General features: G+C 34.6%; 1 protein-coding gene across 2 annotated transcripts in view; it reads right to left on the minus strand.

Annotated features, from left to right (window-relative positions):
* Window positions 1–965: 965 nt before the first annotated feature.
* Window positions 966–23,013, minus strand: part of LOC124429285 (acetylcholine receptor subunit alpha-like 1) — a 119,576-nt gene continuing 97,528 nt past the window's right edge. For both annotated transcript variants that reach the window (XM_046974350.1, XM_046974351.1), the window contains exons 5-7: window positions 8,218–8,398; window positions 5,759–7,003; window positions 966–2,250 (exon numbers count right to left, since the gene is read on the minus strand). In XM_046974350.1, the coding sequence (XP_046830306.1) occupies window positions 2,047–2,250; window positions 5,759–7,003; window positions 8,218–8,398 (1,630 nt within the window). In that variant the 3' untranslated portion in view covers window positions 966–2,046. The remainder of the gene's footprint in view (window positions 2,251–5,758; window positions 7,004–8,217; window positions 8,399–23,013) is intronic.

Here is a 23,013-nt window from a genome sequence, read left to right on the forward strand (position 1 = left end):
AGAAAATTCGCTTCTCATACGTCTTCGTAAAAACGGTGGAAGCATTTTACCCTCTTATAACCAGTATTAATACACTAAATATAAGCACAATTACACGTACGAACGTTTAAAATAACTTTTTCGCCGTTAAAAAAAAAAAAAAAAAAAAAAAAACAGAAAACAGAAAACAGAAAATTACAAAAGAAAAAAGTATTTTCATTTTATCGCACGATAAACGTCATAATATTCCATAAAATAGTTAAAAAACATTGTTCAGCCAGAATTTCGATGTTCCTATTTTAATTGAAACTAAAATAAAATAAAATAAAAGTAAAATCGATCGATCGATGAACCCACGCCGTTCGTTCGCATGTAACGTAATCTAGTAAAAAAAATCATTCTCTAATCCTAATAAACGAATGAATAAACGAACGAATTAGTCTCGACGTGGACGTTCGTCGTATTCGTGTAAGTGCGTAGCTCGCGCGCTTTTAAAAAGGATATTTCGTTGCAAGTACATACAACGTGATACCACGTTGTTGTTAATTTTTGTTGTTGTTGCTGTTGTTCTAGTTGTTGTTGATGTGCATCTTAAATGTGCACAAGCGTTTCGACAGTGCAACTTCGAAGCGACACGTAACGTTCGCCCTTCACCGTCGTATCGATGCGAATACATATACATGTGCGCGGTTTAAATGCCCTCCCTGTATATTTGTATGTATATGTGAGTATGTATGTATAATATGTATGTGTACTTTTACGTATATATGTACGGCACACGTACGTGCGTATATTCGTCCTGTATCTATGTATATGTGTATTTGTATAGCGAAAGTAGTGATTGGATGTGTGGACGTGCATATACGATACGTGAGCGACAGTGTGCGCGGTATATATATATATATATATATATATATATATATATATATATATATATATGTATTTATTTATTTATTTATTTATATTTATATTTATATATAATAATAATAGTAATAGTAATAATAATAATGATGATAATGATAGTAATGATGATGATGATAATAATGATAATAATAATGACGATAGTGATAGTAAGAATAATAATAATAAATACGTCGGAAGTGCGTGTGGATGTGTATACCTGTGTATACGTGTACATATGTAAGTGTGTATCTGTAAGTGTGTTATATGTATTCGTGAACGCGCCCCCCTCGCTGTAAACGTCTTCTTATATAAAATCGGCAGTTCGGGCAGTTCGACGTCTCGCCGCACGACTCTAGCCTTACGTATGAAACCAGATTTACAAAAATACGGTGCGCGTGTTTTTCGCGTATTTGGCACTTTTTCTCCTTCTCTCGCTCCTCCCCTCCGTCTCTTCCCGTCAAGCCCACCCACGACATCACAAAGTAACATTCGCTTCGTACCCACTACTCATTCACGCCCCTATCAATCGTTCTCTCATATTTTCTCTCTTTCTCTCTATCATACGCTCTATTTTACTCGCACTTCAGTCGCTCTCTTTCCCACTCGAAAGTACCCTTCCGAAACAGAAAAAAACGAAGATGGGGAAGGAAACGAGGGGAGACAAGCGACATCGTCGTTCTTCGTTCAGACTCATTCTTTTTCTCAAACATACATGCATAGACATGTTCTCTTTCTCTTTCACTCCCTCCCTTTCTCTCTCTTTCTATTTATCTATCTCTCTTACATACAATCACTTTATCTCATCACTTTATCTAGTCTCATTCCGGGACGAGACCGGAAAGGAAACGACGGGGTAGCGATGGAAGAAAAGCGGAGCGGTGGACGAGAGAGAAGAGTCGCGTCCTTCTCCGCACTGACGCGAAAATCGGCAGTTTCGATGGATGACGACAGCGAGGACGACGAGGACGACGACGACGACGACGAAGAACAATGTCGTCGTCGACGTCGGCGACGCCGACGATGACGATGATGACGATACCGACGACGAAGACGGCACCAGCAAATCCAATGATGACAATGACGATGACGATGATTATAATGACGGCGATGACGTCGACGATCGCGCCAATGACACGGTGGCCATTGACCGCGCTTTATCGTCAACTATTCCTCCTCCGGGCCCATATTCATCAACATCATCTTCTTCTTCGCGATCTTGCTGTACTTTATGTCGATCGGCTTCGTCGTGTCGTAAAGACTCGGAGCCTGGAGGATTATCAGCGCCGTTCCGAGCACGCAAGCGAGCGTGAAGATCCATAGAAAGATTCGATCAAGCACCATCGCGACGTACTTCCAATCCTCTTCGACCTAACAACAGATCAAAATTTTTCGATATGTGAGATGAAATTTGTGTAATTTTTTTTTCTTTTCTTTTTTTCATTTTTCTTTCTTTTTTTTTTGTTGAGATCTTTACGATGACACGTCAAGTCAGGCTCGACATCTCACATAGATAGCGACTTTGTGTGTATATATATATATATTTGTTTTCTCTCAAAAAGATTTTAAAAGATATCATGAAAATAATAAAGCTAATAAGACTACACAAGCGTTTTATATGCCGTTTATTGCACGTCGCATATTTTCCAACAAAGTTAGAATTATCTGTTTTAATACAACTAACTAAAAATACGTTCGCAATACAAAACAATTTAGCGAGTAAAACTCCCGTAAAAAGCTTATCAAATTAAAATTCTACTTCGACGGAGAAAACGCGTCGTACAAAATGTTCGTATTGTCCTACTATAAGAGAACTAATAAAAAATTTTTCTGGAAATTCTATTGAAGATGAATCCTTCTTAAAATTCTAATCTAAACAATCAACGTTTTTGTTTGAACGAAAGTTAAAAATCTTGAGTATCATTCACGCTAAAACGCTCATCCAATTAAAATCCTACTTCCACGGAAAAAACGCATCGTGTATAACATTCGTATTGTCCTACCATAAGAGAACTAATAAAATATTTTCTGGAAATTCTCTTGAAGATAAATCCTTCCAAATATTCTAATCTAAACAAACGTTTTCACTTGAATAGAGACTAAAAATCTAGAGTATCATCCACGTAAGATCAAAAAGTTCGAAAAGAAAGACTCGAAAGAAATCTTCTACTTTTCTTTTTTTTTTTATCTTTTTTTCCTAAAATACGAGCCAAACAAATCTTATCATGTAAGGTGCGTGCCAAAATTCCACTTGCATCACCTCCCGAAATCCTAGCTTTACGAGATACGGTAGAGAGATTTGTCCAATTTTGTGTTCCTATTTCTTCTTATCTATCTATTTATCTATCTTTCGATCTATCTATCTATCTTTACATGTATCGACTACTACTATATATAATATACAAAGAGAGAAACAAACGAATGTGCAGAGTCATATATATACATGTGCGCACCCACACACACACATAACATATATATATATATATATATATATATATATATATACATATAAGCATTAAATGGGATATACGTATCAAAGACAGGAACGTGTGAACACATATCGTAATTATACTACAAAAAAGTTGATATACACATATATACACATACATAAATATAAAAATTAATGTAATTATACGTGTACGCATTGAGTGGAATATGTTGAATCTCAAAATGTACCTGAGACATGTGATAGCCAAGGACACATGTGATAGCTAAGGAACACACACAATTATATTCAAACGCATAAGAATCAAATTCTAGAGAAGACTTCCTTGGCAAGGAAGTTGTCGCAGTGCGTTATTCAACAGATACATTACAAGAATAATTTATGCGTTGAACTATGCGCACACCAATGTGCAACGACAAAAGAAAAGCTCTAACTCTAGCTACAGCATTTCGTATTCTCGACTCCGTTTATATCTCCGAATTATGTGTGCAACTCTCTTGAAATCTGGCTCGATATGCGTAACTACTATAGGATCTAAACGTTAGAACGTTTCAAAACCTTCCTATCTTCAAAGTACAGATTTATTGAATTTAATTGAGGCCTCTGTTTCTCTACTCAAAGTCAACAATTCGACCTTTGAGATTTTACGTTTAAGATGATGCTCTTATGTATTTTCAGTCCACTGAAAATTGCTTTTGGCACAGAATAAATTATAAAATTATGATTTTATTTGTTTAAGACAAAAAAAATAAAAAAAGAAACTAGACTCTTTCTCTCACAAATACAAACACACACGAACGCACGCACGAAAATATGAATAAAATAAAATTAATCAAGGATTTTTATGACGTTCAAAAGATATAAGGAGAAAAAAATATTAAGATAAAAGAAAATCTTATTTTAGATCAATTTTATATCGAGATGTATTTCTCATAATTCTTTTTTTAAGCATACTCGAAATTACGTTTTTACCTCGATTACAGAGCTATTCGCTATACAAGCTCGCGTTGAAATACACAAAGTGCCGTTGGCACACTGACCTATATAATTTCTCGGAAAACAGCTGGACTGCGTCGACGCGGTAAAGCAAAAAATTTACCCTCGCCGGTGAACCTTCTTCACGTAACGAACATACACGGATATCTTTTTCACACCTATTGCTACTGAGTAAAAAAAAAAAAGAAGAAAAAAAAAGAGAGAGAAAAAATAAAGGACAGATTCCGTTTTTGTCACTAAATTTTTCATATACCTATACAAACACTCACACTCACTTATACACGCAACATATGCACATAAATCTTTAAAGAACACCTTGTTTTGATGTAAAAGTAAAAAAAAAATTTACAAATAAATCTACTTTCCCATATTTCAACCTTAATATATTCACCTTAATATATCAGAATGTATATGTTAAAACAAATTTTACTATCGAAAAGAACAAATTCATATGGTATTTAGATAACTTTCTCTTTGTTTTTCTTTAAATCCTAAGAAAATGAAAATGAGCGATTCAATGTCTCGAAAGAGATCTAACAAATGTTAGATTTTCTTATCAACGGGAACTCGAAGAGTTTAACAGGTAGCCAACAGGGACAAGTTGGACCAAGTTAAAAGAAAAGAACGAGAGAGAGAGAGAGAGAGAGAGAGAGAGAGAGAGAGAGAGAGAGATAAAAATGGAAAAAGATAGACAAAGGGAGAATCGAAGAAAAAGCTGGAAGCTGTCGGATAGATTGATGCGAGTGATCGTTGTTCGTTTTCCTCAACCTTATCGACTCTCTTTTCCCACTGGGTTTCGATGTGGCTTGCTGAGTCTTTACCTAAAGTTCCTCTTCGTTGAAAGCAAAAAGCCAGTTAACTCGGCCATTCATGGTAGGACACGAGCTGGAAGCATGCTGTATGATGTTAAAAAGGTTTGCTCAACTAATAAGACACTAACGCTCCTAGACTTGTTCTTAAAGAACTTAGCCGTTCGTCTCTTTCTATCTACCTCTCTCTCCTTCCCTCTCTCTCTCTCTCTCTCTTTCTCTTAATTTCTATCACGTTCTATCTTATTTCATCGTTATCTTTAATCTAAGAGAATAACTAGCAAACGAAGAACAATGATTGATTGATTTTCGTTCGAACTTAATATCAGTTTATCTGGGAGAAGTTAATCGAACGAATTCAAATGAAACTGAGTTGAATTGGATAGAGTTTGAATATGGATAGATATATATACAAATGATTAATATAAAAGGATCAAAAGTTTATCGCACCCTAAAGATTTCGAATAAATTTCATTCTTAGTAATTACATTCCATCTATTGAAAATATTCTACCGTCAAGTAATTCATGGTAATACTGCCGAGGGAACAAAACTCAGCTCGGACGAATGATAAGATAAGATTAACGATAAAAATGAAAAAAAAAAAATATAAAGAGAGGAAGACTCACGCTTTCAAACTTGTCCTTGTTCTTGGCATGCTGTGCGATGAATCGGGCGTCGTCGATGGTTTTCTCGATTTCGCGCACCAATGGCTTCTCGAAGGTGGGACTGATGTCCTCGTGTGCATAACCGGGACTAGCCGGTCCAAAGAGATCGTCGTCAGCACCGGGCAGAGGCAAGGAGGGCAGTGGTTCCTCGAAATAAGGGGCAACGGTACCAAGAGGTGGACCATGCTCATGATGAAAGCTCGGTGGCTTGCTGAGTGGCGGCGGCGGAGGTGGACCAGTGGTCGGTAAGGAGCTTGGTGGTGGAAGGCCAGGACCGCCAGCAACACCGCCGTGGTGATGATGATGACCGACGATGAGGTGTGCCAGCGGACCGTGTGGTCCAGGTACCTCGTATTCGCCGCTGAACCTCTTACTGCCATACGGCTCGTACTTATCAGTCTCTTGTACATGGAACACATCGGTGAGGATAGCCTCGGGCGGTTTCCCGTTCGGTGCCTCGACGTCATCCTCGTCGACGACGTCGTCGAGCTCGTCGTCGAGCTCGTGCCCGTTATGAATACGATGAAGTCGATGATGATGGGAGCTACCGGCGCCACCACCGTTTCTACCACCATTATCACCAACACCAGTACCAGCACCGTTAGCACCACCGACGAGCCCGTCGATACTTTCCTCATCTTCATCGTCCTCGTCCTTATTTGGTCTTTTGATGAGGAGGAATCGCGGGAGCACCTGAATGAACACGATCCGTACCCACTTCGCCATACGGTGGGTAACCGGTGACCGAAAGTTCACATTCAACACTGCGATCGTCACTACGACCGAAAGTGTAACGAGCACCATCGTAAACAACAAATACTTGCCAAGCAACGGCACTGTCAACGACGTGGGCGGTATTATCTCAGCGAGCAGGAGGAAAAACACCGTCAACGAGAGGAGTATCGAGATCGACAGGGAAACCTTTTCGCCGCTGTCACTCGGCAGGTAGAACACCAACACCGAGAGGAAGGATATGCCCACGCACGGTATTATCAGGTTTACCGTGTAGAAGAGGGTCTTGCGGCGTAGGGTGATATTGAACACTATGTCGGGATACGGTTCCTCGCAGCAAATGTAGAACGCTTCGTTCCTCACGGCAGGCACTTTTATTATGTCCCACTCGACGGAGATGTAATAATCTGTCAGATCAATACCCACATCGATTTGATTCGAATCTTCGGTTTGAGCGAGATGCCGCAGATCGACCTGAAATCAATTCGATTGCCAAAAACGTTATTTATCGAAAATTTTCATCCGTAGATTCGATTATTATTAAATCCTTTTCTATCACCCTTTACTTTCCCTCCCCTTCCCTTCCTTCACCCAGAAAAAATTTCTATGTTCGATCATGCTAATTTTCGCTGTAATGGCGATGCTGCAAATAAGAAATTTTAATCGCGACATGAATAATCGAAATTCCATTGAGATAATCCATTGAATACGATACACCACTGAGAAGCTTCTAAAGATTACTACCTTTGAGTTTCCAACTTAATCAGAATGGCTACGGTTAATCGCGTTCAACTTCCGTCTCTCGATCCTTCTTGACAGTAAGACCTACATTCTGTGTTTGTGTGTATGTGTGGGTATATATATATATATATATATATATATATATATATATATATATATATGCTTCTCTCTTGGTTGTACATCAAGAAAGAAAAAGGAGTTACGTTTAAGATCCAAAAGACGTAAGAATGGATCAGACTTTTGTTCCGCGGATTTAACAAAAACGTTGCGGAGACAAATTTATGGGCCAACCGAAAAAAGTCGAATTAAGTTAGATAAAGACGAATGAGAAACGAATTGACGTTTTCCCATGGATTTCGTGGTTAATACTTTTTTCTTAACGTAAAAGGTACTTATATATTTCAATCTTATAATACGTTTTCTAAATCTCTTATTCGATATCAAGTTAGACAAAAATAATCGATTATGAAATTATTATTAAACTATCACAAGATATCTTATTATTTACTCTTACAATTTATTAAGTTTTAGATAATTAATAATAAATTATAAAACATGGACATTATTATTTCTTTTCTAATCTCCACGATTTCATTCTGCTTCAACAATCTCGAAAGGATTTACGATAACGATTGAACGACGAGAATAAAAGGATTTTCCATCTCTTGAAATTTTCTGTTCTTGTTCTAACGTAAATGTAAGAAAGAAAGAAATACAGAAAAGAAAGAGAGAGAGAGAGAGAGAGAGTTTCATTCTCGGTACAAAGGAAATTCGATTTCCGAACGGTCTCATGGTTCTCTCTAACTTGCTCTTCTCCAAACCCACCCAACCACCCAACCCTTCCTCTCCTTCACCCTCTCTCTCTCTCTCTTTCTCTGTCTTTCTATCCGTACCCAGTATAATTAATAACAAGCTTAATTGCTCGTCCACGGAGAACGAGGACTTACCGTATATCCGTCGTAAGTCCACGAGCCAAACTTCATGAAGCAGGTCTGCTCGTCGAAGGGGAAATACTCCACGTTGATCTCGCAAAATGATTTATAGATCGCCGGTGGCTTCCATATGACCTTTCCCGTATGGTGCAAGATCGCCTTGGTCATAATGGTTACCTCATAATTTCCATCGGCACTGAAAACAATATTAAACCAAAAGTTCATTAGAATCGACATCAGTGCTTACAGAATACCAATATCATAGTGCATCGCACTGTTAACGTTTAATTCATATTTAAGATCGAACATTCCTTAAATTAATCTCCATTTTAAGAATTTATCTCATTTCTTTTTTTTTCTTTTTTATAATGTCTTATTAAATTTATATTAATTTTCTTCTTAGAACGTGAACGAAATAAGTATATGGGAAATAAGTCAAAAGAAGGAAGTAAAAGAGAAGCCCATTCATTTAGTTTTCTTTCTCTTTTTTTTCAAAATTATACGTATTTTTTTCAGATCCTTAAGTATATACTCTTATATATCTATCATTGTTATTATAATAAAATTTGCAAAGAATCTTTACAACAAAATGAATATAGAATTTCACAAAGATAGATCTCGATCCGATGGAAGGTCTTATTCACGGTCATTGATCTAAGAAAATTCAATAAACTTTAATTGGTAAAGGAAAAGATAAGCTTCAAATAAATTTAGTTCAATTTAAAATTATCGTGAAAGAGAGAAAGAGTGAGAGGAGAGAGAGAGAGAGAGAGAGAGAGAGAGAGAGAGAGAGAATAAAATTGAGATGATAATTCCCGAAGAATATTCGACCGTATTCCTAAGGAAATGAAACTAGTAAGAAATAAACTTAGCGAAGATAATGCAAAAGCTTTTCTATTATATAAAGAGAAGAGAGGGAGAGAAAAGGTAAGAGAGAGAGAGAGAGAGAGAGAGGGAGAGAGAGAAAGCGGATGTTCGAGCCGGTGGTGCTAGCGGCACGTTACTCCGCAGCTGTCGCTACTGCAGCTTTCTGCACTTGTTGCACTATTTTCTTCTACTCCTACCGTTCGTTCGCTCGGTTGGTCGCTCCATTATTATTAGCCACCACCGCGTAGCAACGGTTATTGCTGCTGAATTCCGCATCTCTGCGAACGCGCAGATTCATTTCGATCGATAATATATCTCACGAACTCTCTCTTGAATTTTTCATCACCCCCTATCGTCGTCTAATATCACGTGACAAGAAACTCTTATAGATCCATGACTCTCGTTCTATCCATTTTTTCCATTTTAAAAAATATTTCTAAAACTCGTTGGAAGAATGGAAGATATGATAAAAATAAAATGAGAACTTTTTACGTAGGGGGAATATGTAATATCTATAAATAATATCATCGATATGTAACACGTCCCACGTAGTTTCGTTACAAATGAATTTCGTATTAACAAAGAAGAATTTATATCGAAAGAATTTTCGATGAAACTCGTAAGAGATACACATAAAAAGATTTAATCCAGTTCGTTTTCATACGCACGTCCGTATTCACTTTCATGAGATATGCACCGATGCACCTTATAATCCTATTATGAGCTAGTGTTGTCGACGTTAACGACACGTACCTATTGACGCGCGTGTTTGATGGCAACAAAAGCTTCGCATCGAGTAAAGTTACTATGCGTCTCTGCTAATCAGGTTATAAGCGAGTTCATCCAAAAAGAGAGAGAGAGAGGGAGAGAGAGGAGAGATCGAGTAAATGTAGGTCTCCTCCTGCACTTTGAGGTTTGTCCGATAATTATATTTCTCTTATCGAAAATTTCCTAGGCCGGAGTGTAAAGCCGGAAATAGCCTACTTATCGCCGCTATTAGAACTTTGTGTTCGACATTAGAACATCGAAATCCCATTTACATCGTTGGTAACATCTTCTTTCAGGTCTCAACGTTCAAGGTCATATGTCTCGAATACATAGAAACTATGGATTCCGAGGATATTCTCTGTGACTTTTTTACCTGTCACACATTATCGATAAATATTCTGAATGATTTATGTACAATTTTAAATCAACAAAATCATTTATAAATAATAAATAAAAGTTTATTACACGTAATTAGATATTAAGATATTATATATTAGATAGTAAATATTTATTCACCTAAATTCAAATCGTTAATTTAATAAAAATAATTTAATAAAAATATTAGACTACTTATATATATATATATATATATATATATATATATATATATTATAATATTATTATTATTATAAAATATATTATATATATTATGTATATCCTTAGTTGTGCACACCTCAAAACAATTTCAAATTGTGCACTTGGGATATGCTATACCCCAGGCACTTTGAACAGAAATGAAAATTGACACATGTGCAAAATATTGACGCACACGTGCGTCTTTCAATTGTTCGCAGTTCACAGTTCATTGTTCTCCTAAGGGTCATATATCATTATTAGAAATATCTGCCCTTGGGAACTCGTTGGATACTCGCTAAGAAAATGTATAGATAAAAAACTTGTCCGAGCTTAAATATTTTTAGTCAAATATCTAATTTTCAATATGTCGAGCTTGGCAATAAATAAATAGTGGAAATAGACGCCTAGGCGTGACGAGCCAAAGGTCTCAAGGACTCCTAGCCTTAAAATATCCATTGACACCCTCTAATATACACGATCACTAAAACAAAGGGGCACACATGGAATTATTTAAACATTCCAACAAACTATCTTGACATACCTACGACCAATAAAGATATTACTTTTCCTTTCCAGATATTTTTTACTTAAACTCCTCCCTGTCCATTTCCCTTTCCTAATTCATTAATATCTTCGTGAATAGTTCAAGAGATATCTACAGACAATCGCATTAAAGCATTTGCATTCATCAGTAAGACAGCCAAGTATTACCAATATCATTAGCCTTACTTACATATACCTTAATTGGAGGAATTCAATACAATCTAAAACGCAACAGCACAACTAACTACATATCATTACATAAGAATACATCAACAATTGTATCTTATTTCAACAAATATACTGTGATAATTTCAATTCGTGGAATATTTACTATCGCGCATCCATTTCAAGAGCTTCATGAAATCCTTCAATAAAACGCGCGTTCTCCCATTAATTTGTGGGAACGCGGCGAGCAGTATTTTGTTAATGACCTTCAACAGTATCCTAGCCTAGTGTCGCCGCTCTTATTTATCGCGACCAAGTGAGTCTATAATACTGATGACAAGGAAGAGACGAGGAAAATTCTCCGTGCAAATCAACTATCATCGCTGGTCCGATACGAGACGCATATCTGAAAACATTCTTATAGTTTCGCCCTTACGACGCAACAGAAACATAGATGTCATACAGAATGAATAATTTTGATCTCAAAAAATTTTTGTATATTCTTTGAAGACTCGGAAATAATAATCAGTAGGCTTGAAAATGCATTTCTAATTTTGACATTGTAAAAAGTTTTCATGAATCATATAATGCGCAAAAATTGATTTTTTTCGTTAAAAACCAAATATCTTTTTTAATTTTCAATATTTCAAAAAAAAAAAAATTTAGTGGCATTATTATCTTGAAATAAACCTTTTTCAGAAAAAAATAAGTACTAAAATTATCGTTACAAAATGTATAGTTATTTTGAAAAACAAATATATTTATTTTCATCATAGTATTGTATAATAGCTGGTTTGCCATTCTCATTGATTGCATTGGATTTTCAATATGAACGAGACATAAGATTAGAAAATAATTTTTACCATCCTTGTATATAGAATCACATTTTTTAGTGCATGAATGGACTACAAATTTTCAATAATAGAGAAACACAAATTAATGCAAAAACTATTTATTGTGCATACGAGGTGTGATATATACCAAATTTTATAAAAACAACTTTACTCGATCACAACTTAACGACTGACACAACGCGGACTATTCTAATGGTTAGAATATAAAGATATATATCTCAACTACAAATGGCGGCACAAGTCCCATTTACAAACATTTACTTGTTTTAAATTGAGCTCAAAGTTGGTCTGTGGAGTCCTACAACCCAGGTGCACAACTAGGGATATATATATATTAGGGGGACCGGAAAGTAATGTCGTTTCTGTGCATGTCGATATTTGATTATTAAAAATTGTTAAAAATTATTAAAAATTTATTCGTTTGAATTTAATTTAAGAAAGCGACATTACTTTTCGGCCCTCCTAATATATATATAATAAACGATAATATAATATATAATATAATAAACGATTATATATATATATATAATATATATATATATATATATATATATATATATATAATATATATATATATATATATATATATATAATCATTCAATGATGATAAACTCCTTTGATTGTTATAATATTCTATAAGTAACATTCAACGAGTCAAGCCAGTGAACGAGATTGTGTTGAATGAGAAGCGAAGCTATCTTTCCGAGCAGCTTTAGGTTCGATAATCCGTTGCATGGGAGAAGATATTGCAGGCTAAAATATCTTCTACCGACTGAAGATATCCAAGAAAGAGAGACAGAGACAGAGATAGAGATTAGAACAGAAAGAGACAGAGAAAGAGAGAGAGAGATAGGAGTTGAATGCACTGTAAAGTTATATTCGATTGACGATCAAACAGGCAGACTGAATGGCGACGACTGATCATCGTAATTTGCACGAATGCGTCTACTACTCGATGTATCAGATGTTAAAGACCACTCCACCCTACCCAATCCACCCATTCCAATCCATCCTACCTAATCTCCCTCCTCTCATTAAAGGAGTAAGTACTCATTGACTTCTCTTTATCCTTTGGAAATTGCTCGGATGGAGAGTTTCGTATTCTCAAAAAGAAGGATAACTAATTGAAATTCGAAAACGATTTATTATCGATCAAAGGTGATTTTGAATATAAACGGGATAGTTCTCATGTTGTATGTTGTGCATCATGTGTCAAGCTCTCAAAGAGATCTCCAGTAATCCCACAAAAGATCTCTCTCTCTCTCTCTCTCTCTCTCTCTCTCTCTCTCTCTCTCTCTTTCTCTTTTCCTTCCTTAATTTTAATTATATTTCAATATCTAATTCGTAATTATAAGGTAAAAAGATAATAAACAAAAGTAAAAATTTATTTAATCCATTAACCGAGAAGACTTTGAATCTGTAAATGTGGAAGTGTGAAATTGATTTAAATTATAAAGAAGAAAGATGATACGGAAGCAGACAAGAAACTCTGGATAAATTAATGAATCGTGAAATGAAAAATTAAGAACTATATAATGCTTTCTTTTAACAGTGATAAGAAATAAATTATTTACTTATGTTTTGTTATCACGCAAGAAGTTAAATCTCCATGACGAATTAATTAACAAATTAACGTTGCAATTGAATATTTATTGATTTTATTTAATTGTTTTAATAAATTTTCGAATATTTATGATATACTACGAACATTTGTATTCACTCGATATTTACAGGTATACGTGTGTAAGTTGTTGAAAATGTCGATGTTTTCCATCGAAGAGATCGAAATTTGTAACTTTGTTCACTCACAACAGAAGATATTCTCTGCTTTCCTCTCGCTCTCTTCTCGTTAATACGAAGCGTCACGTAATCACGAAAGCGAAGCGTCTTAAACTTTGCGAATGAACGCGACAGAAGTTGCCGTTTGTCCAAGGATCAAAACTTTCTTGAATTTGTATATGCGTGCGTGTGCGTAGATATATATATATATATATATATACGTGTGAATGTCTGTGTTTGTGTTTGTATGTGTGTGCAACTGCTTTTATAAGCACGTAACCCCCATCCCTTCCCCTTTCATCCCTTTCTACATCCCTTTCTACTCACTTCCTTTCGTAGTTGCCCTCTGATGAGAATGATTCTCAAGCGAGAAGTACCGCATGAATCCTAATCGCGTTTCGAATTTTGTACATCCGACTACTATAAAGTCAAATTCGTATTTCTAGTAATCGATTACTTTCTTATTCCAAAATGCCAAAACTCTAAATAAGATTAAATATTACAACGTTATTCTATTAATTTCTTTTTCTTTTTTATTTGCTATTCTTGAAAACGTTAAAATATTTCCTAATAGTTTTTTAACAAGTTTTTTGATCGATTATTTTTAGAACTGTTTAAATATAAATAATAAAAAAACACATGGACTATATTACCAAACTATTGATCAAATAATAATATCAAATAATAATAATATCAAATAATAATAAATATCTGATTATGTGACGTGAAGTTTACAAATATAAAAATAAAATTGTTATATTTATAACAAAAATAAATATAAAAAAATGGCGGACTAAATGAAGAGTTTTCCAAGCGATTTTGATAATAATTTCTATTGTAATATAGAATAATGAAAGTTCATAGAATAAGATTATTATACCAATAAAAAATAATAAATGATGATACAAAGAAATGATAATTGAATAAAATCTGTTTCATAAATAGTTTATCCTTGATTATTCGATTTTTCGATTTACAAAAGAAGAATATCCATAAAAGTACATAATGCAAAAAAATAATTTATTACTTGTTAAGTATAGTTAGGAATAAAATATTGGAACAGCAATGTGTTAACAATAAATGTATAAAAAACGATATAATGATAGATCGTATTTGAAAAACATAAAATTCTGATGAAAATATTTCTAATTTCTGTTATTGATCAATCACCATCGAGGAATTGTTTTCGATAATTTCTCCGCAACGCATTTTCTTATAATTTGAAAATTTGCTTTTGTGGAAAAATTTTATTCGAGGAGAAAAAGGATGAAACTCTTAGCAGTATCGTGAAAACTATTCTTAGCGTGATCACTGGCGCGGAAAGGAAAGAAACGGTATAAATAAAAACGTGCTGGATGTTGGTATTCGTATCGCGTAGCGTGAATCATTTCCTTGATTTTTCCGCTTTTGCAGCTGTAGACTGAATAAGACGGAAAGAGACAGAAAGAGAGAAAGGAAAGGATGCAAAAAGAAAAGAAAAGAAAAGAAAGAGAGAAAGAGAAAGAAAGATAGAATGAGAGAGAAAGAGAGAGAAAACGGATCGATGCAAGTTTTGCGGTAGAACGAAAATTCGCGAATTTTGCAGCTCGTTTTTGTTACCTGTCCAACCTCCTCTCTCTCTCTCTTTCTCTCTCTCTCTCTCTTTCTCTCTCTCTCTCTCTTTCTCTCTTAACATGGCCATAGCGTATACGTAAGCTCGAGCGAGCGCTTCTATCTAATTAAAGTTGTATAGAGCGTAAATTTCAAAGTCGCACAGGACTCTATCTAAAGTAGATAAAACCGAGTACAAGCAGCACCGCGCGGGTAAGGACGGTTTCACGCTCGAGTCCGCCGTTGTTTCTCGTAATTACGTTCACGGGCAAGTTTGAAAAAAAAATAGAAAGAAAAAATAAATAACGCCACTTAGGTAAAAGCAGAGAAAACAGAGAGAAAAATAATGTTATAAAAGAAGAAAGTAAATAAGAAACGTTACGTATACGATACTCCGTTAAACTAATCGAAGATCATCGATCTTATAAAGGTCAACTCTAACTGAAAAATGAAGAACGATGAAATAGCGCAACAAACGTGAAGATAAACGTTCGAAAGCGACAATAAAGAACGAGGTGGAGTAGAACGAGGTGGAGTAAAACGAGGCAGAGTTTATTGTACGGTAACGATGAGAAAAACGGAAGAGAGAGAGAGAGAGAGATAGAGAGAGAGAGAGAGAGAGAGACAGAGAGAAAGAGAGAGAAAGAGAGAGAGAGAATGAGAGAGAGAAAGCGCGTCTCTCCAGCAAGGAGTCAGTTACGTCAGATAAGAGATTTTTACAATCTCCCTTCGAACGTAAACATGAATCACGTAGGTCGCACCCATTTCTGTCTCGTAACACCGGCCAGGAAAGGAATCCTTAAAAGAGCCACTGTAATTCACAATAAACATTAACGCGTCTCATGAGCCAACCTACGAATTGCGAGTATTTTTCTTTTATCTTTTTTCGACCTACCAAATGATGTATATATGTGTATATGTGTGTATATATATATAAAACGAAAAGACATATATATATATATATATATATATATATATATATATATATCTTTTCTTTTTATTTCTCCCCTTCTCGTCTCGTGACAGCACTACGATCATTACAGTATAAGTATCGAGAGATCTACTAGAAAGATGAACTGTTTACACCCTTCGAATGACACCGACAACGAAAAAGGGAAGAAGAGGAAAAAAATAGGAAAAAGAGAAGAAAGAAAAAGGTAGCGGTAAAGTATGAGTAGAACAAGTAACAATGAAAATGTACACGGGCGTGTAAGAAATATTGTCCATAAAACTGTAACCTTTCTCGAGAATGTGCTTGCAACGATACCTACGGTGACCATCGAGAATATAACGGGTGTCACATTGAGAGTTGCGACAAACTGTCCAGGTGTGTAACGATAGCCGATGGTCTGGACGAGAAGGATTCTCATTCTTTCCGGAAGCACGCAGTGAGAAAAGATTATTGTGGATTTTGAGAGAAATGAGGAACGATCCATGATGTTGCCTTGAGATCCTCTCTTTTACTCTTTCACTTTTGACTCTTCTCTCCCTCTCTCTCTCTCTCTCTCTCTCTCTCTTTCTCTCTCTTTCTTTCTCTTTCTCACACACACTCTTTTTCTACGCAAAGCAGTACCCTCATTTTTCCAAGTACAAGCCTGAAGAAAATATCTCTACGAGTGGAAGAGAATAGAGAAGCATTGCAAGGCTCGTTAAAGAATATCCTTATTACTCTCACTATATATATATATATATATATATATATATATATATATATATATTTATATATATATATATATATTCTATATATATATATTCTATATATATGTATATATATATGTATATAGGTAGATTTAGTTGCGAAAGTGCAATGTTAGTTCTCACTTTCTTCTTTTATTATTTTCTTTCTTACAAGAACGATATGAACAACTTTAAAGTAACAAAAGTTTTGAAAAACTTTTAAGACATTCGACATCTTCAATTAATCAATTTTTAATAAATACATCTGACAAAATGAAATAATAAATGATATTTCGTAAGATCAAGACGTTTTCTTTGTCTTTCTATTAACAAAAAAACAATCCCTACTCAAATGCAATATTGTTCCCTCGTGCAAATGCAGACATACGCGAGACAACAAAAATATCGTCTGTTTATGCAAGGAAACGTGCGATAGCGCGTTCACTCCACCTCGGTCGGTCTCTAAGGGTAGTGATAAAGAGGAGAAAAAAGGAAGGTCACTCTGGAAGGCCAAATAAAGAATAAAAAGATTGGAAGGAGAATAAAAAAAGGAGAACGAAAGAGAGAAAAAGAGAGAGAGAGAGAGAGAGAGAGAGAGAGATAGAGAGAGGAGAGGTACATAGAAGGAATGTTGGTGGTAGGTGGTTGGCTCTAACAGGGCACATGTACTTGGCATATTTTAGGTCAGCTAGCACCTAGTCGGCCCGTTATAATGCGCCTGGGTGCTGTCGAGTACTCAGAGTACGAGCAAGAGAGAGAGAGAGAGAGAGAGAGAGATAGAATGAGAGAGGAGAGGGCGGAAGGAGGGAGGGACGCAAAGAATACCACGCTCGATGCAACTGCAATGCCAAACATGTAATCGAACGTACGTACGAAGATTAGCTGCTAAATATTCATATATTAAGCATATCAAATGATCCAGGGAAAAATAAAAAGGGAAAAAAAGAAAAACGTGCGAATATGAATATTCGTAGATAACAAACATGAATGATTGATCGATTAGCTAATAGAAATTTGTCCGATTATATGAAATTTTTGATAATGATATTAATGAAGAAGAAATAGCATATATAATAAATATTTACTTAATTAATAATTTAATTAATAAATTTTTCAATATATTTTTTATGTAAATAAATAATAATAATAATATATACACATACCTTCATGTATAATATTTATATTGGCATATAATATAATAAAAACTATTACAGTCTTTTATTTAGATATAAAATAATGAACATTTCAACGTCACTTATTACTCAATATATTACCATAAATTTCCCTTTCTAATTTTCATTTTTCATATAACTCCTCCTTTAATACTTGAGTTTAAATACGAAACACAAAATTACGTGACTACGTAACAAATCGTAATCCCAGCTGTCCATTACCTATCCATTAAACAGTTCGAATGGATAAAAGGTCTTCTGCAAATTCGTATATACATATATATGGGCACGCATATTCTCTATGTATACAGTCACGAAGTAGGGACTGGAGCGGTTTTGAACATCGCGTTTGAGTGTAGGTGTTACAAAATTGTCGAGAGACGTGGCGAGGTGGACGGTGGGAGGAAAGAGGGAGAGCCAACGGTATTCGGTTACTTTGAGAGGGACATTACTTTGTTACCAGCCGCTTCTCATCCTCCGAGTAACGTTGGACCAGTCGTTGGTACAACGCGCTGACTGGATTATGTCGCTCGCATACTCTCTCTCTTTCTCTCTCTCTCTCTATCTATCTCTATCTCTATCTCTCTCTCTCTCTTTCTCTCTCTCTCTCTCTCTCTTTGTCTCTCTCTTTCATACTCTCGCTCCTTTTCTATCTCTATCTTTATCTCTATCTCTGCCGCTCTTACGCGAGGTGCAGCTGTAGTAATCCGGTGATAATGGAGTAACGAGATTCCCGCACACGTACGTTCTCTGCATATTTTAACTTCGCATTTTGCGGCTTACGTTCCACCTACCCTTACGCTTCTCTTATTCTTCCTCCTCTTTCCTCCTCATCCTTCTTCTCCTTCTCCTAAACCTTCTCCTCCTCCATCTCTAACCCCTCCCCCTATTTTCCTACCCTACAAATTTGTTCAGCCTCGGTAGTTTCCATACCGCTACAAACGATAAGAAAAAGAGAGAGAGAGAGAGAGAGAGAGAGAGAGGGAGAAGGATAAAGAGAGAAAGAATGAGAGTGAGAGTAGAGGAGGCAATCAGATTGTAGTTTAATTGGCCTCTTAATTGCTCGTTATTAACTATATTTTAAAATCGCAACAATGATTAAAGAAACGAGATAGAAAGAGATAGAAAAAAACATTGTTTTAACGTTCTGTCAGAAAGAAAATTATTATTTTCTTTCTTTCTTTCTCCATTGAAATTTTATGCGGTATTTATTAATTTCTTTCTCTTCTTGTCTCGTAGTTTTTCTTTTTTTCTTTTCTTATTAATTTTTAATAATATAAATATTATCTGTCACGATATATAGTTATATTTGTCTATTAATTAATACACTGATTATAAATAAAAATAAATGAATGAACGAATTAATGTATGAATCCAAAATTAAATATAAAATCCAAATTTGTTTGATCGTATTTTTATAATAAAAATTAATGACAAAAAGTAATTTTCTCATTACTTTTTCACGATAATGTCCTTTCTCTTCCCTGGTAGAATATCTTTTTATTTCTATAAGAAGAAAACCTTTTGCCACTTGTTCTAGCAATTCTATACTCAATGTTCACGCCTTTTATGCAATGCCATGCTAAAGAAAGAATGTATGTATATCGCCGCTCCTGAAACGCCCTCGATTGTACATACACACACATACATATATATACACGTACACATCGTACGCACATACGTACGTTCATGTATATATATATATATATATATATATATATATATATATATATATATATATATCGAAAAACGCGCGAATTCTAGCGCAGTCAGATAAAGGGAAAGAGAAAAAAGAGGTAAAAGAGAAGAAACAAAATCCGTTCAAGAAACGAGCTTTCGTTTTTTTATTTCTTTTTTCTCACTTTTCCTGTGCTTCTTTCTCTCTTTCTCTCTCTTTCTCTTTCTCTCTCTCTCTCTCTCTCTCTTTCTGTCTGTATTTCTATCTATCTATCTATCTATCTATCTATCTATCTATCTATCTATCTATCTTTCTCCCGCTTTTCTTCAAGAGGAACGCAATTTCTTCGGTGCCATATTTCAAATAGAAACATGTAAGACCACATATGTTAAAGCTCCTGAACGACTGCTTGCCCGCCTGCATATCTGCCTGCCTACCTGCTTGCCTGTCTGCCTGTCTGTTTACCTTCTAGTAAGCGCTAGTCGACACTCAATTACTTCTCCACGCGCAACGACGAAGAAACACCGGTCTTCCTTGGCGAAGTGCACTTTGCGGCTTGAAAAGAAAATAAAAAGAGAAAAAGAGAGACAGAGAAAGAAAGAAAAAAGAAAGAAGAAAAAAAGAAGAAAGAAAGATAAAGAGATATATATATATAGAGAGAGAGAGGGAAAAAAGATTAGATTAGAGTAAGACGTCAATAAATCGAAAGAAAAAAAAATGATAGAAATAAAAAGAAGAAATAACAGAACTAGGATCAGAGTGAGAGAGAGAGAGAGAGAAATAGAGAAAATCTTTAAAATATCGATTCGGCGTCGTATTTTACATAATTCGTCGATTCAGAAATGATTAGTAATGTAAGAAAAAATGAAATAGAAAATGAAACATCTGAGATAGAATGAGAAATATTAGGAAGAAAATAGAAAGGAAGTTTTAATCAGCGATCTTTCTTTCTCTCTCTCTCTTTCTCTTTCTGTCTCTAATTAAAACGAAAGATTAGTTTCTAATCACGTATGTTAGTTTAAGAAAGTTTAGCTTATTATTTATCACGAAAGATTTAAATTAAAGTTACTCTATTCTTCATGAAATTCGTTATCATTCATCTCCCTCTTTCTCTTTCTCTTTGTCCTGCACTGATAGTCGTAAAGTTTAAATTACTCGCTTTAGCCAGCGTGTTATACGTGGCACAACATACATATGTACATACATCAAAGAGGTAGATGGACGACTTGCGGACGGGCGTGCACGTGACCATTGGCGCGCGCACGTTTTCACGGTATCGTGTAGTTCCTTCATTCGACACTAACGTTTATTCCTACACTGGCACATTATAATTGCATTCTCGATACTTGGAAATAGTAAGCTTTTGTCGACTGACGGTTAAAAGCATACTGGATATTATTATGGCGCTAATTACGGAAGAAACAATACGCTTCGAAGTATCTATAATTTTCGCTAAGAGATAGCAAGAGAGAAAGAGAGAGAGAGAGAGAGAAAGAGAGAAAAAGAGAGAGAGAGAGAGAGAATATAGATACATTTGTTTGTGTATATGTATATGTGGCAAACGAGCAAGACGACTCTACTGAAATGAAAGTGGCGTAGGCGAGAGACCGAAGAGAAACGGTATGCAGATTCGGTTCGATTAATTTTAGGTGCATGCAAAATTAGGGGGTTGGTAATTTATGCGCCATAAAGGAATGCACAGCATCATTTCGACGAATATTACACTTTACGGTCGATACAACGAGAATTAGGAGAGAGAGAGAGAGAGAGAGAGAGAAAGAGAGAGAGAGATGTATATATATATATATATATATATATATATATATTATATATATATATACATAGATAAACATATATGGTATATATGTGTCTGTACATATGGATAATAAAATCAAGAGATAATTAGCAAATGTATATCCATCGACCATTTCAATCATATCTCATCAAATTTTCTTCTCTTCTTATTTATTTATTTTTTTTTTCTTATAGTTAAATATAAACGACATTTGATAAGTGTACAAGAAATTAAATGTAATGATAGAACATTCCAGTTTATCTCTTATCTTTTTATCATTTTTGTGATTTTACAAAAAAAAGTAGAGTAATCGTAGAATAATTTGCATTTAGTTCATATGATATATATAGTAATTATTGTAAAAATTATAATCAATATTCTTATAACGTATATCATGTTTCAAATTCTATAAAGATACGATCGCATTAATTGCATTATTAATTTATACTGTTTGATATTGATATTCATGTTATCTTTCTTACACAGTAAACATTTCTGTTATCGTTTAGAATATGTTAACGTTAATACAAATACATTATGTAATTATTATTGTTATTGTTATTATTATTATTAAATATTTTGTTTTGCATTATTAATAAAGTACATAGTAACAAAAAAAAATTCTTTCCTCAATCATATTACGTTTTATTACAATATTTCTGTACTCACATATTTAAAAAAAAAAAATTCCTAACTGATAAATTCGTTCTTGAAAAAATAAAATTTAACATTGTTGTAATAACAAATCTTTTACAATATTAACTTATTAAAACCAACTTATAATTTCTAATATCAACTCAACATATTGTAAATGAAAGTGTTTAGCCAAATCAAAAATGACTAAAATGATATATTCTAATAATATGTAATAAATGTACTGTTCAATGTCTAAAGTGAAAATATCTTGAGTGATAGAATTCCGAAAAATCTTTTCTACGTAACAACAAAAATATGGAACAAAAATATCATCCAAATTTTGTCGAATTTAATTCTCGGTTAAGATGATCGGTAAGAAACAATTATTCGCCGTATCCATTCTTTTTCCACAACGGACTATCTGCAATTCTTAAAATCTTTTGAAAAAAAAAAGAAAAAAGAAAAACGAAAAACAAAAACCGAAAAAATAAACAAAAACAACGAGTACGATCCTCAGTTGTATCATTTAAAACGTCTTCCACTTCCTCTCCGATAGTTCCGAAAAATTCTTTTCTCGAAGTAGACGCTAACAGTGAACGTTGCTGTTTGGATATTAAACGGGGGTGAGAAGAGAGAAAAAGTGGAAAGGAAAAGGTCGAGACGGAGGAAAAGAAGGAAGGAAGGAAGGGGGAAGGGAAGGGTGGAAAAAAA

The sequence above is a fragment of the Vespa crabro genome, chromosome 15 (genome assembly GCF_910589235.1).
Source record: "Vespa crabro chromosome 15, iyVesCrab1.2, whole genome shotgun sequence".
NCBI classification, from domain to species: Eukaryota; Metazoa; Arthropoda; class Insecta; order Hymenoptera; family Vespidae; genus Vespa; species Vespa crabro.